The sequence below is a fragment of the Crocodylus porosus genome, unplaced genomic scaffold (genome assembly GCF_001723895.1).
Source record: "Crocodylus porosus isolate Cpor-Errol unplaced genomic scaffold, CroPor_comp1, whole genome shotgun sequence".
Taxonomy (NCBI): Eukaryota; Metazoa; Chordata; order Crocodylia; family Crocodylidae; genus Crocodylus; species Crocodylus porosus.
Window position 1 is genome coordinate 331181 of NW_017728919.1, and position 15377 is coordinate 346557.

The following is a 15377-nucleotide window of genomic DNA, read 5'->3' on the forward strand; positions in this document are numbered from 1 at the left end:
CAAGCTTTTGCAAAGGCGTTTACTGAGGCTTTTGGTACAAAATTTAAGAGAAGCTATGTACAAAGGAGCTGCTGGATTCCCCGGTGGCTGGCTTCCCGCGTTCTCCAATACCTTGTCTGGTCTTGATGGCAGCAAAAAAACCTTCTGGCAAGACTGCTTGTCCCATTCAAAATCCTCATTTCCTTTCATCTTGGAGCACAGAAGTAGGGGAAAGTAAAATCAATTCAAGGAAAACAAAGGGGGGCCTAAAAGCTGCGTCTCATCTCTTCAGCTGATAATGAAGGGCAACGCATGTGATCTCCAGGTTCCAGAGATCTCTTCCAGCCCCAGCCCTGAGAAGTTTCTGAGCCTGCTCTTAGCTGCCTTTCCCCTTCCGAGTGTATGCTGCTCCCTTGCAGGAGGTGGTGTCAGAAATAGCTGAGGGGCATCCGCCTCCACAGCCCCCCGCACAGACAGTTTTTGATCCATCGTTGTTCCCACTGTTTCACCGCTGTGGTTTTGTTGGGCGATTTCAGCATGGTCACGCAGCCGCACCTCGGGGAGAGATGAACAGACAAAGGGTCAGTTAATTCAGCACAGATAATTCGGGGTGCAAGTCAGCATGACTGGAGCTCTCTTACAAGCAAAGCACCAGGAGGGAAGCAACTTTTTGTCTTATTCGGCTTTGATTTCTCTGCCTTGCCTGCATGGAGCCGTGTGGAAGCAACGCTGACTGGGGGAGGGAGCAGAAGGGAACAGCTCCCAGTGACTGCCCATATGAAGAGCAGCAGATGCGAACGATCTGGTATGGAGGCTTTCTATTGAGGCCCACAATTAAGACTGATTCAATCAGATGGAAGGTTGGCACCTCTCACATATGCTAGGCTGGTTTTTAGGAATGGGAGAGAGGCGGCTACAGCACAGCGCTTCAAACATACAGGCCCCTCTCTGAAAAGAAATACCGACAATGGGGTTTTGCTGTGAACCCCTCTCCTCGGCTCCGGGGGAAGCATGCAGGGCAGGCTTTCTAACCAGCAGGTCTGTGGAGCCAGCTGGGGATCTTCCCTTTCGTACACAATTGCTACTAATAAAGCATCTAAATTTTGCTCTTTTATATCAGTGCAATACACCCCGCTGCTCTTAAGGCAATATTCTGCACGTGGAACTGAGAGCAGAGCTCAGTCTTGCAAATCATAAAGTTAAACTCTGCCGACAGGCAGGATAAAAGTCTCTAGAGCGCTGGGCTGGCTTTGTGGCCCTTAGCAAGCTGCTAAAGACAGGCAAGAGTGTGAGGACACCCCTGGAGCAGGCATGTAGAATAAGGCTGGGGCCATGCTATAAGCACACAAAAGATTTAAGACGACCAGGGTAGAGCAGCTTAGGACAGGTGGAGGGAAGAGCGTAACAATGATGGATGCAGCCCATTTCTAATGCAAGGGGCTTTAACATAAGCTAAGAGCCAGGTCTGACAGGGAGCGTTCCTCATTCAGAGTCATTAATGTGGAATGAACTACGGAGGGAAGGACAGATAAGAACTCAGACCTGTTGCTGTAAAAGCTGGTACCGCTTTGAAGCAAGGATGGAGTAAAAGCCAGCTGTGAACCCCAGCTTTCCCATCAGGAACGGACCGAGTCTGCATTGCTTACCGGGTGCAGGACTTGCACTCCTCGGTGGGATATGCCCCCAAGTGCAGCTGGCGCAGGTGGTCGATTTTGGGTTGCCCTGGTGCCCTGGGTAGGAGAAAGGGTTTCAAACTCCAGCTGCCAGGGCTGATGCATTGCATGCACAGCATGAGGGGCCCTCTGACAGAAAAAGTAAACTGGCTGGAGGGGTTATCCACCAAGATCCACTGTATTACAGTCCCACAATGGTTTTTTTTACCTTCCTGTTGCAAGGGAGCTCCTACTGCCTGGAAAGGGGCACCTGGTACCGAACAGCCTGGTAAATCTCAGCCTACATAAATTTCCCTATAGTTGCAACCCAATACAGCATTGTTCCCTCCTAATTCTTGTCGAAAGCCTGGTATGTTGAGTTTACTACAGAATGCCTGCCACATTCCACCCCAGAAGCAGCTGCACTTCAGCACCAGATGACATAGTCCCCACCCATGCAGCTTATAAGAGTGTAGCCAGAGTATACAGAAAGAGACATGCAACAAATACAGGACACTTTCCTCCCTTCTCCCACAAAGTGAGGGTGGAAGGGGCCTTAGGAGGTCCCATCTAGTCCAACCCCCTGCTCCAAGCAGGACCAGCCTCAACTCCAGCATCCCAGCCAAGGCTTTGTTTACCCAGGTCTTAAAAACCTCCAAGGATGGAGACTCCACCAGCTCTCTGAGTAACCTGTTCCCATGCTCTACTACCTCTCTAGCGAGAATTTTTTTCCCCAATATCCAGCCTAGGCTTCCCTTGCTGCAACTGGAGCCCATTGCTCCTTGTCCTGTCGTCTGCCCCACTGAGACCAGTCCAGCTCCATCCTCTTTGCAGCCCCCTGCAGGGAGGTGGAGGCTGCTATTCAATCCCCCTTGGTCTTCTCTTCTCCAAAGTAAATCATCCCAGTTCCCTCAGCTTCTCAGGCCTTTCCTTCAGGCCTTTTAGGCTTTGAATTCCCACCTCAGACTCCTCAGCAGATACAAACAGCAGGTAAAGGATTTGTATCATCTTCAGAAAAAATGAAGCGCAGAGAAAGCAAGCGGTGGCTCTAAGAGAGCAAATCTGTGGTATAGCTGGGGGCTAACAAGGGGTCCTAATTTAATCCCAGTACTAACTCTTTCCTGCCTAGGCAGGGGGTCAGACTTGATGATCTGTTGAGGTCCCTTCCGACCCGAGCATCTCTGAATCTGCAAGGTCCTGCCACCCAGCCAGGACTAGAAATAGAACCCAGAGGTCCTAGCTCAAGGCACCTGATGGTCCAAGCGGCTACTCCCAGAGCTGGGAGCAAAGCCCAGAGAGCGCCCGGCTCCGTGCTGTACCTGACAAAGGCATCGAACTGTGAAGACACTGTGTAGCCGATGAGCCCAGGGGCTTTCCCAAACTGTAGCCTGACCAGCTGCTTGTTCTGCAGCTTGCTGATGATGCCGTCATTGATGGGCAGCCAGTCAATATTGGGGATGAGCAACTGGCTGGGAAGCAGGCAACACTCATCAATCAAGGTATCGTCCGGCTCGGTTGGGTGATTTTCATCACGGCCTACACAGAGGACAAAGCAGAGAGAACCTGCTCCAACCCACTCCTTGCTTAATGGAGAAAGTAAGCTGCTGCCTGTGTTTTCCCCGCTTCCCTATCTGATAACAAAGCTCAGAAAACTTTGCTCTGCGGTCTCGCTGTCCCTTTCTAATTGCTCTTGGGCACCTAGCATTGTTCTGCCAGCTGGTTTTTGTCTGTGCACCTTCATAGAAGTCAGAGGAGCAGGGCTGGAAGGGACCGGCAGAGGTCACATCTGGCTTCAGGCAGGGAGTTGGATTAGATCGTCCCTGTCCAATACAAGCATCCATCATCTAAACTCTTCATAAAACTGCCATCAACCCTGATGCAGCACAAGATATCACACCCAAACCTGCCACAGGTGAAGCAGGGGGACTGTACCAGTCAACAGCCTGCTCCTATAACAGGTTGTTAACATATGCTTAAAAGATCCAAAGTAGAGCACCATGCCCCCCACTACAGAGGAAGGCAAAAAACACCTGTCTACCAATTTGACAGGGTGGTCAAATTCCTTCCTGACCCCAAATGTGGAGATCAGTCTGACCCCAAGCAGAGGGACAAGAGCCTCTAGCCAGGAACCTCAGGCTTTGGTCCAAACAGAAGCACAGGCACAGCCCAGCCAAGATCCTCAGCCTGGGCTGCAGTCAACACCCAATGCCTCTAGGGAAAGTTTAAAAACATCATGACATGTGTAGCAGAAAGGGCAGAGGAGCAACCAGCGAAGCCCAGAAGCTTGGGAAACCCCCAAAGGAGAACACAGAGATCGCTACACGCAGATCATCCCTAAGAAGTAGCTGTCTAGCCTCTTACTGAAGACTTCTCCAGTAATGAAGAGTGTCTCCACCTTCCCCAAGCATCTATTGCACTGCCTTGCAGTTTTAATAATGAAGAGAGAGCATCCCCTGCTCTCCAAGGGGATGGGCAAGGTTCTGGGAAGCTTGAAGCCCTTACAGCAGAGCCAGAGCTTGGTCAGCAGCCTGAAGAGGAGGGACATGCTGTCCTGGGTGTCCGAGGTCGCTGTGTAGACAGGGAGGCAGCTTGGTTTCAGCAGGCCCCAGATGCGGATCACCACCATGAGTTCTCGGAGCATACCCAATGCTGCACCATCCCGCAGAAAGCTGTGCCCTGGGCGCACCGGGGAGCCCTGCAGGGGGGCAGGAGAAAGGAAATCCATTTGTCCAGGGCTGATGGATACTGCAGCCCTAGCCTCTACTCCTGGGGGGGGGAGGGGGGTGATCTACAGTCCCCCAAATCCCTATGATCATCTGCTGCTCTTTTCTCCAGTATCAGTGAGGCTAGTACGGTGTCACAGGCACTGGGTAGGCCCCGGGAGCCCTGACTCCAATCTCATTATGTGCTGGTTTCTTCAGACGCTCCTGATTTACACCAAAAACAGCAAAAATAGAAACCAGGAGTAACTGTGAAGTCAGTGAAGAAACCAGCGTATAGCAAGACTGGAACTAGGCTGGGAAGAACGCTGTGAAGGGTTAGTTGTTGCTCTGAGCTATTCATACGCCCTCCATTTCCTTCCACTCATTGCCAGATGGAGAGCTACACTGGAAAAAAGATCTGGCTGGGAAGCGAGTGAAGACCCCAGCACAGCTGTGAGGTACTGATCGTGTCATCCTACCATAAGGATACTGCAGGAGGAAAAGGCCCTTAACACCATGTTTTTATATGGGCATACCTATGCCTCTGATCCCAAGCCGGGGGTAGATGGCAGCCCTCACCTGGTTAGGAAGGCTAGCTAGCAGGTAGAGCACAAAGTCTCCCACCCACTGGATGAGCTGCTGCAGGGACTGCAGTGTGGTCATCTCCAGCACAAACTCCTCCGTCTTCAGGTTAATCATCACTTTGTCAATGTCTGCAAGGGGAGAAAGACAGCTCCTAGCACCAGGAAGAGACAGGTTCTGAGGTTTCCATCTGGGGGGGTGGAGGTCTCTCTCCTCTCTGTCAGGCCAAACTGACAGCTATAAATCCAGACCACTTGATGCCCAACCCCATGGTACAACCTGCGAGAGGCCCCATGGTCCTGCTGGACTGAGCCTCAGGACACCTGGACTCTACTTCTGCTGCTAACCTGCTGTGACATCTGGAATGAACTCAGCTCCTGTTCTACTACTGCTCCCCCTCCCCCCCAAGTCTATCTGGTTAATTAGTCCTTATTCTCTTCAGACACCAGCTCTGCCACTTGTGCCTGCATGGCACCCAGGGGGCTTTAGCCAGGGCCCACATAGATAATACAACACAGTCACTGGAACCTGCAAGCCTGGCAAATGCAATGACTAACACAGTGCTGCCACACTATCCTGATTGAGGCAGGTGTGTAGCTGGGGATACTTCAAACTTCTGGGCTACAACCTCCTGCCTCAGACCCACAAGCAAGCAGAGCTTTGCCAGGGCTGGCTGATAAAGGTGAGGGGGGGGGGGGAAAAACCCAACGCTCCTACCCAAGGCATTTGCTTGAATCAAAGTGCACCCCCAAAAGACTTATTCAGGTAGACAGGAAAGCAAGATGATAAGAAAGCCACCTGCTATTCCAGAGGATGCAAATCTCTACCTATGTCTGTGATCTTGGAGCAGATCTCGGTGAGCCTGTCCCCAGGGCTCTTGTCAGGAGTGTTCAGGAAGTGCGGGCGCAGCAGTGACTTCAAGGTGCAGCTGATGGCAATAAGGAAAAGCTTAGCGTGGTAGTCACACACGCGAGCCACCGTGCTGGAGGACAGCTTGCAGAGAGAGGCCTTCATGGCAACAATCCGTGTGGAGAGGACCTGTGGAGCAGAGATGTGGTGGGGAGGGGAGCAATAGTGGAGTTGGAACAAGCCTGCTTAAGTAAAGCCCCAGCCTCGGTCCATGCAATCAGTGCCAGCTCACGGGCAGGTTTCCAGACCTGCAACACTGGGACGCTAGGACACAAGGAGTATTTATATGGGATTTGCGCTGGGTGAAGCAAGGTGCGAGTAACCACCACTTCAAGTCTCAGAGTAGAGCAGGGAATCCAGACAAGCAGAGCAGCCTGGGCATTCAGGCCTCCCGATCTGCTCCTGCCCTTGATGCCCCCAAGGGCGCACGTTCTAGGCCAAGCCTGGCGTTGCCCCCCGCTCCTCCTCACATGTCCCCCACCTGCTGCAGGGCGGCATTCTGGCGCATGTACTCCTCATGTAACTTCTCCACCAGGTTCTGCACCATGTTGGGCTGCACATGAAGCAGGATGTCCCACCAGTCATAGCCCGTCACCATGCAGTACTCCAGCAGGAAGAGCAGGTGCCGGAGGGACATGTTCATGTCCAGCGCGTGGCCCATGGAGGGAATGATCCGGAGCATGCTCAGCTGAGGAAAGAACAGGAAGGAAATGCGCATCAAGAGGATCCACCTATAGCAAGGGAAGCACACAAGCTACTGGGCCCAGCACCTGACAGTAGTAGAGTCTGGTCACTACTGACAAAGAGATATGTTTCTCAGGTTAAACAAGGGGAAATGTAGGCAGGATAAGAATATAAGCAGTGCCATACTGGAGCAGACCAATGGTCCACTTAGCTTGGTAGCCTGCCTCCCACAGTGGAAAGTAGCAAAGGGAGCGTATGTGAACAGGGCACATCTAGTGATCCATACCCTATCACCTACCACTGATTTGACTCTCAGAAGAGACTCCTTAAGTGGGGGACCAAGTGGACTGGAATAAGGTCCCAAAACAACTGCTGCATGAGCTGTTTCCAAGCAGATGGAGCCCAGTCCTGGAGTCATAGGGATCTTAGTCCGGCCTAGAGGAACGAGGAGGGCTTTTCTCACACCTCGCCTACCCAGGCACATACCTTGCCATGATTGTCGATGCCAACCAGAGCCAGGGAAGTCCATGAGAGCTGCATGGCTTTGAAGTGGACCAAAGGACTGGCCGTCCGCTGCCTTTTGATCGTCTGCTCATCCACTGGGCGCTGGGAGGAGGACCCGTAGAACACGGCCATGGTCTGCAGGGACAGGCGATGCACGATGTGGACGCTGCCATCGTGGAAGGCCAATGCGAGCCCTAAAGGCAAGAGATGCCTGGGGTTTATCAGGAGACTGATCTTGGTATAAACCATCACATCTCACTAGAGCCAGGCAGCATCTCTGCTGGTAACCCAACAGGCTGCAGCCTACCACAGACTTCTGCCCCAAGCCCCAGACGTTAACAGACCCTTTTAGTGTCTGCTGTTGGAGATCTCATAAATTACTAGTCACGTTCTAACATGCTCAGCCCCAAGGCTGGAAGTCAAGATGATGCCTTTCCCAAAGCTCAGTCTGAGACTGGGTCATCAAGTGGAGGTAGGAAAGACTGACGTTCCAATTGACAGGGCTGCAAGGCACCCACCACCTCCCCTTACAGACAAACACTCCTCTTGTCAGGCACTTATGCTGCATCTGCCACTGGCACATGAACACCTTCACGAGTTGTGCAAGGTCAAGATAGCAGCAGAGCCAGGAGAAGGCCAAGATCTTGACCCTCCACCTCCCACTGTGACCATTACCTTGAACTCCCTTCTCAGCACCAAGCTGCTGGCAGGCATGTAAACAAGTACACGGGACCCCTGCCATTCTCTCCTGCCTCTCTGTGCCCACTTGCAGACATCCACAGTTCTCTTGAGTTGTGGTGCAATGACAGGAGACCTCCAGCAACCCAGTGGGCATCATCACAACGGTCTACTACCTACATAGCTGGTCCTTCCACCCAGGGGATGTACCCCACTGCACAGGGAGTAAAGAACTGCTTGCCTTTCAAGGACTTCTTCACTCTTACAGGCTGCCTTCTACCAAGACCTACCCAGGCTCTGAATTAGCCTGGCTCTCCTTGTTTACCAGAAACAGCCAAGCTCCAGACTATGGCTAGAAGAGCCTCCTTACCCAATCCAGGGAAGAATTTAGTGTCATTGGCCACTTTCAGATCAGTGTTGGTTAAAGAGATGGGCAGTTTAGGGAGAGCCACTGCAGAAACGCGGTCCAAATCATTGGTGGCCGACAGAATCCGCCATTTCAGGATCATGGGCTGCTTGTCACCGACTTCAAAAGAAAAAGAAACAAAGGACAAAATGTCACCCAAAAAGCATCAAAACTGTCCCTCAGACCTCAGATTGGAACAATTACCTCCCCCTTTTCTTGGAATAATCACTGTTTGATGTTTGTTCGTTCAGAGTACTGTGTTCTCTCAGAAAAAGCCTTTCTTTCCCCCCCCACCCTTGCAATGATTCATTATACAAAAATAATGAGCCTTGCCAAATCTATCTTGATGGAGGGCTCTTCTCGTGGTGATTAACAAATCACGGTGCATTAAACTCAGTGATGGGCCTGCTTCACCAATTTGTTTGCGCTGTCTCTGAAATCAAGTGGAAATCTGCAGCCTACGCAGCTTGATTAAGCTGTTTGCCTCTTGCATAAGTGTTTTGCTTTGGGAGATGCAGATCACCCTGTTCTCAGCAGGGGGGGGAATAAATAAAAGAAAAGTTTTGCTGGAAGCAGCAAAAAACAGAGACCATCCATTTCTACCCAGTGAAAGCAACAATTACATTTCCCATCTTTTTCCTGGAGACATGCGCAACGGAAGTGAGACGCAAACAAACAGATGGAGAAGGGCGCCGGAGAGAATGTGCCAAAGGACAAAGGCGGGATGAGGAATTACAATGGATTTAAGAGGCTGCACTGAGGTCTGATTATATCATGGGCTCTGCTCTGCTTTTGAGGCAGCTTCTGGCACCAAAACTCACCCACAGGAGAGATCTGCTGGAAGATGTTATTGACTGGTAAGCCCTCTTTCCGCAGAGACCAGCACTCCACGATGCTGGTGTTTTGGTTGGAGGCACAAAGCAGTACCTTTTAAAAGCAGAAAGGCATCGTCACACCTCAGGTGCAAGGCTGGGCCTGTTCTCCAGACCAAAGGCAGGGATCTTGTTACTACAACTGTCTGCAATCACAGCCTCTATCCTTGAGACTGTGAACACTTGTAGGGGCCTTTCCTCCCTCACCCAGGGCTCAGGTCCCCTTCATGCAGGAGGAAAACATCCATAGCACCAGGAATCAAGAACAAGGCAGGAAGTAAGCTTGACCTTAACACTGGCAACAGAATCCCAAATCCTCTGCCTGACCAGAGGTTACAGATGCTGCTCAACCCTGAACTGGAGAAAACAGCCAGCAGTGGGGAGCTCAGCTTTCCTCACCAGTCAGCTCTCTCAAATCCTGGATGATTTGTATCAATTAGGGCAAACAGTCTCCTAGGCAAGAAGGCTTCTATCCCCAACCTATTTCAGACACATTCACTGCTGGGAAGCCAGTGTAGCTCTGAAGCAGTGAGCTGGAGGTGAGAGATCCTATCCCCCCGCCATCATTCCCTGAACAGCCAACATGCAACAGCAATCAGTGATTTATTCCACAGGTTTGCCCATCTCCCAGCAAAGACAACAATGACTGAGATCAGCAAAAGCCTGGCTGTGCTACCTCGAACAGTAATTCTCAACTGGGGCACCCTGGGGTGCCTCGAGAGTCTTTCAAGGGTGCTACTGGGTGCCACGCAACATTAGCACTGCTGGGTACATAGACCTGATTCATGAAAGAAACCCAAAGATTTCAAATGGGAATCCACAGTGTCAGACCTCCCATCGTTTGCCTCAGTTCTTTGCAACAAAGAAACCCAGAAAGAGTTTCCAGCAGGCAAAAAAGAATGCTTAATTTTTTCCCATAGTCAAGAAAAAAGTGAGTGCTAATGGGTGGCATTTTCCAAGAGAAGGTTTGATCTAATGAGGGGTACCTTGACTCTAAAAAGGCTGAAACCTCAGTCTAATGTCTGGTGCAAAATGTGCTGCTCATCACAGGCGGAAGGCCTGACTGTTGGAGGAGATTATGGTACCCTGGCAGAACCATGTGGGGAGCTCTGGTATGGAAGCAGCCAGAGGGTAACAGCTCAGTGTCACAGCTGTAGGGTGAAGCCAAGTCCCCCCTTTGCCTGGTGGTGGAACACAGGAAGAGCTAACCTGCTCCGACATGTCCCGGGCCAGGAATTTGAGGTGTGTGATGGCCGGATACTTGTCCTTGCGGGCAGGGTTGGTGGTGCAGCGCATGAAGAGGGAGGGTAGGATCTCGGTGTCGATCTTGCACTTCTCGTTCACCACGCTGACACACACCTTGTAGAACTGCACAGGGGAGGTGCTGCTCCCATCTGATGTGGCCACCACGATGTTCCCCCCACCCGTGAAGGCAATGTCCGCCAGGGCTACACGGCATCGTAGACGGCATAGGCTCTCTGTGGACGTCAGCACCTGCCCATTGGGCTTCAGGAGGGAGACTGTCACCAGGCCGCTGATAGTCACAGCGATCCAGCCTTCCATGGGCTTCCCCCCGAACAGCGTCAGCGACGGGGAGAACTTGACTCGAGAGAACTTCTCTCCAAAGTTGGATGCTCCGGACTGCAAACAGAAGAGATTAGCACATGCAGAGCGATTACCATATGTAAAGCAGTTTGACCTCAAGGCTGAAGGGCTCTACTACTGTTCATCATGGCAACCTGGTTTTGGGGCTAGAAATCAGCACTGAGCCCTTATCTCTCACTCTGACACTTACTTACTGGGTAACCCTAGGTATGTCCCTTTGCCTCCTGCTACCAGAGATGTGCTTGGTGTACAGGCAGGACCTTTTTAAAGTTCCTAGAGCTCCTCCAGTGACAGATGATACAAAATGCAGAGGATCTGTATTTTGTGTGTGCAAACTCAGGCTACAGGCCTCTTTTTTTTACTCTTCAGAAAAGCTTAACTACTAAGATCTTCCAAAGGCGGATGGAGCACACCACCAAAAAAACCCACATCAGACTAAAGGAAGTGCTGGCAGGTGGGCGAGGAGCCCGTAAGGTGTGCATGCACTTGAACTCTACTTCCAGCTGGACACGGTCTTGCTACACAACATTAGGCAACATGCTTCCTCTCCTTCTGCCTGAGATCCCTAGGCAGAAAATAGGTAACCTCAGGCCTTGCAAGAGTCAAGGCTTATAAACCACTGAAAGTGAGTCCTGGTGGGAAGAGGAAGTCTGCCAAAGCCTCTCTGGCATCAGCCAGGTATTTTGTATCAAGCAGATTATCCTCAGCACATTTACGACTCGCATAACCAGACCATGACTCATTGCGGTCAAGGGCTTTGACCTCCCAGCACCCCCTTCAGTGAAGTCAGGGTCAGTACTCTCATTTCAGAGCTGAGGAACTGATGCAGAGGGGCCCTCAGCATTCAGTGCCAGTCCGACACATCACTTGAAAACCACTCCAAGTGCCTTACACAAGGTCACACAAGAAGGCAGGGCAGGGACTGTGTCCCAAATCCTTGGCTAAAGCCCTAACCACTACACCATCCTCCCGCTCCAGCTCCCTGTACTGAACTGGGACAAACCTTTTCCACATGCAGGGCCAGCTTCACCCCATTGTGCAACCACGAAAGGGCCACGACCGGATCTCCTTCTACCATGCTGCCCACCGTGTTCTCCCAGCTGTTGGCCAGGTGATCCGTCATGCTCCAACACTTGATGTGTCCATCTGCATCTGCTGACAGGAGCCTGGAGCCTAATGTAACACAAGTGCTCACAGAAACCATCAGGATGCCAGCCAAGGGCCTCTCATTCAACAGGAGCCCAGCAGGAAGGTGGGCACATTCAGTGCAAGACAAAAGGGCTGGGTGACATTGCAAACGTAAGCAAGGGACTCGAGATTCAGGCTGTGGTTTAACATCAACTACTGGCTCCCATCAAAAGCCAAGGAGACTGCTGAGTGTTCAGCGTTTAACTCTGCAGGGGAGACTCTAACTGTCCTTTCTCCAGCACCTGCAGCTACAATAGAGCAAATGTACACCCTGCTATTCAACCTCCTATTTCTAAAGAGATTACAGAAAGACTGAAATAAGAATGACTGCAAGAATGAGCTGCTTGCTGGCAGCTGTACAGCTAATCACTGATAGTTAAAATAAAACCATAAGTCCTTTGAATCTGGAAGGTGTGAGAAGCACAGCAGTCAGTGCAGACCCACTTGACCAGATCCATGCACAGGGCCACAGAGAGTGGGAGGCAAAGGAGAAGTCTGTCCAAACCCTCCTCCCTGCATCTCATCATACCCTGCAATTTTGTGAAGCCAGGGAAATAAACACTATTTGAGCAGCGCTTACCTACCTGACTGATCCCATTCTAAGCAGGTAATGATTTCAACATGCCCAGAGTTAATGGAATAAACGTCCCACGGATGCTCTGTGTCGATGATATGGACCATGTGGGTGAGATCTAGGAAGAAAAGACACAAGGTCAGTTCCAGGTAACCTCCACTGCAGGTTTTTAAACTGTGAAAACTCTCAGAGCAGGACATCAACAACAGCTTCCCTCATTTCTACAGCAACATATATACACAGGCTTCCTTACCTGACATATCAAACGAGCCACTCACTGCTCCAAAGAATTAACTGTCTAATCACAAACAGCTCCTTAGCTGGGGATTCTCAATCTCAGGACTGTGACAGTGTTGGAGGGGTGGAAATCCAAACCACCTTCCATTCTGCAAGCAGTATCTTTAATAAAACCACCTGAAGGAGCAAGGCAATTCCAGCCTGGGAAAAGGAGCCCCTGTTTATAAAAGAGGCTGAGAGTCACTGCCCTGGTGTATGAAATGTCCATGATGTGTTGTGGAGAGGAAAAGAGAGAGAACCTAAATCTCCCACACTGTTTGCACTAGGATTCATTGATGTCAGAGCCAGCAGGGCCCATGACCCCACACATTCTAGCTGCCTGGCCACAGAACTTTGCCCGGTTCCCCTTGTATTGAGCACAATTCCAGGCAACTAAGGCACAGCCTCTAGAAAGGCATTGATTTTGACCTTGAGTGATCAAGAGACAGGAAATCCACCACTGCCCTAGAAAACTTCTCTGCCTAAGTTTTCTGGCTGCAGCCTGCTTGTCAAGAAGCCCAGCATGTGAGTCTCACAAGGTGAGAGGCTTGGTTGTTCCCCAAAACAACAGGATAACATGTCCTATTGACAACAATTTAAGCAGGCTCTGACCCTGCACTGAACATGTGCAGTCAGACCTCTCAGCTCCCTGAAACCAATGGCACCCAGTTCCATCCACGTGGATCCAAAAACAGAATTAAGGTCACAAACAATAAATCAACGGTGCCTGGAGATGGATCCCCAGTCCCTTCTGCTGCATTTGCTCCTGCCTGTTGAACCACAGAAAAAGGGAAAAGTTGTCACTGAAGCAAGGTTCTTCCTGGCTGAATCCGAAGGCAGCAGAAACAAGAGACCCGTGCCATAGAGAAGCCTAAACAGCAAATGCCAAAGTCATTTTTATTCACTGTGCTAGGATGAAATATTGCTACTGCAGCAGCCACCTGCTTTTCCCAACTTTTGACAACAAGCATGTCATTTACCCAGAGGAGCATGCAAAACACCCTATGCCTGAAAAACGGCGTTTGTGCCCCAAAGCTTGCAAAGAACAACTCTCCCAGCTATTTTGTTTAGATAGTGCATCGACCCAAAGAACCTCGTCTACAACCAGCAAGGAGAATAAATAAGATGCGCAAACAACCCTCTCACGCAACCACCGGGCAATCAAAGCCAACGAGACTTATGCTCTTAAATCAATTTGGGATTCACTAAAGCAAAGCGCCTTTCTGAATGCTTTATTCCCAGCTAGAAGCAATGCTAGGGAGTGACTACAATAGGACACCACTCTTCTTCGTGGAAAATTCCCATTATTAAGACATCATTCAGGAAAATTAAAAAAAAAAAAAAAACCACACAATTTTGCCCTACCTTTTTCCTCTTCATTTTTGAGGTCTGTCGTGAATGCAATCAGGTTCCTGCAGGACCAAGCACAAACCAGTGGGATTGAAGGGCAGTGGTTGCTTTTGGGCCTTTTCTCCCACTCACAGATGTAAGCCAAGTCCATGCTGCCTTGGGAAGGCGTCCAAAGCACCGCTTGCCTTTGCAACGTCTATTCATGGACTTTGGTGCCTATGGAAGAGAATTGCTATTCTCTGCTGTCGGACTCTCTCCTCTCGTTTCGCCCCACTCAGGAGACCCCGGCTCCATTGCTAGAAAGCTTCTTTATAAAGTAGCAGCTGCTTTCCAAAGGAAATGCACTGCACTGAGCAAGGGTCCCCAAATAATGAGAGGGTTAACACTAGGCAGGGCCAATGGAGGGGCGAATGCCCAGTGTGAAGCACCTCACACTGTTTACATTTTTTTTTTTTTTTGCAATGTCTCAGTTGGTCTAATAAAAGGTGTCATCTCTGAACCAAGCATTCTAGCTTTTTGCATCTCGCACTACTCAGGAATCCTTAAAAATACTTCAGGTACCACCCCAAGACCTCAGTGAATACCTGTCTTTAACCTCTTTGCTCCCATTTGCTTTACATTTCTCCCGTTCTCATTCCTGCCTCTGCTATGCTATGCTCCACGCAAGAGCCCCTGTCTGTCTGCTCATCCCCGTTTGGTTGTGTGTCACTGGATGGATCAAGAGCTCCGTGAATCCGGGGCTTTTTCTTAGTATCAACTGTCACATCTCGCAGCATCTAGGACCAGAGGAAAGCGCAGGGAGCGCCCAGTCTCGACAGCCACAGGCCTCTGCTTTACAGCTGTTTTTCAGCTCAAGCAAGGAGGATCAGACCACGCGGTTTATTCATGGCCTCACTTCTTCCACAGTGGCACAGAACCGGGCCTCCGTGGGAAGCACGTGGCAAGGGGGGTCCTGGCTCTGGTCTGGACGAGGACAGCGAGATGAATGCAGACTTAACGCAGAGAGTTGGAGGATCGCTTCCTTGTCTGGGGGGCTCTGCGAGAAGCCTGCTGCACGGCACGCAGCTCCCTCGGAGCTCACGGACGGCAGCTCCTCTTCCTGCCCCGGGCATCATGTGCCAGGTAGGCCCCCCGTTGCCCCTCAAGCAGGGTGGGGGTCTCCTACCCAGCCCAGCTTGGAAACGGGGACGGCCTGGATCCCCCCCTCCCCCCCCCCGCAGGCAGGCATCGGGGCTGAGGGCTCACGGAGGCTTTTCAGGCTGTTGTTTCAGCTCCAGACAAAAACAGCCATGGGGCTCAGCAGCCCCCACCCTCACCCTGAGAGGTGGAAGGGGGGCTCGCTGCCTCAGTAAACACAGTCAGCATTGCCCCTGCCAGCACCCCCTGGCATTGACGCCCCCCCAACCCGGGGCAGCC

The 15377-nt window shown here is 51.1% G+C and overlaps 1 protein-coding gene across 2 annotated transcripts; it reads right to left on the reverse strand.

Annotated features, from left to right (window-relative positions):
- Positions 1–14321, reverse strand: MED16 (mediator complex subunit 16). Of its 2 annotated transcripts, none has more exons than XM_019538244.1 (14): positions 13977–14321; positions 12346–12453; positions 11577–11746; positions 10178–10609; positions 8918–9023; positions 8061–8216; positions 6995–7206; positions 6306–6512; positions 5743–5953; positions 4913–5046; positions 4134–4326; positions 2951–3167; positions 1626–1781; positions 1–534 (listed from the first exon to the last, which is right to left on the reverse strand). In XM_019538244.1, the coding sequence occupies exons 1-14, from the start codon at positions 14110–14112 to the stop codon at positions 408–410; spliced, it is 2565 nt and encodes an 854-aa protein (XP_019393789.1). In that variant the 5' UTR covers positions 14113–14321; the 3' UTR covers positions 1–407. The 2 variants fall into 2 exon arrangements, with proteins under 2 accessions (XP_019393789.1, XP_019393790.1); XM_019538245.1 differs by having other exon boundaries at positions 1626–1709; positions 13977–14318.
- Between the last annotated feature and the right edge of the window lie 1056 nt (positions 14322–15377).

Coding starts and splice junctions, on each gene's coding strand:
- MED16 (XM_019538244.1), bottom strand. CDS start 14,112: ATGGACTTGGCTTACATCTGTGAGTGGGAGAAAAGGCCCAAAAGCAAC. Junction 12,454..13,976: donor CAAAAATGAAGAGGAAAAAG/GTAGGGCAAAAT, acceptor TTTTCTTCCTAG/ATCTCACCCACATGGTCCAT. Junction 535..1,625: donor GAGTGCAAGTCCTGCACCCG/GTAAGCAATGCA, acceptor TCTCTCCCCGAG/GTGCGGCTGCGTGACCATGC.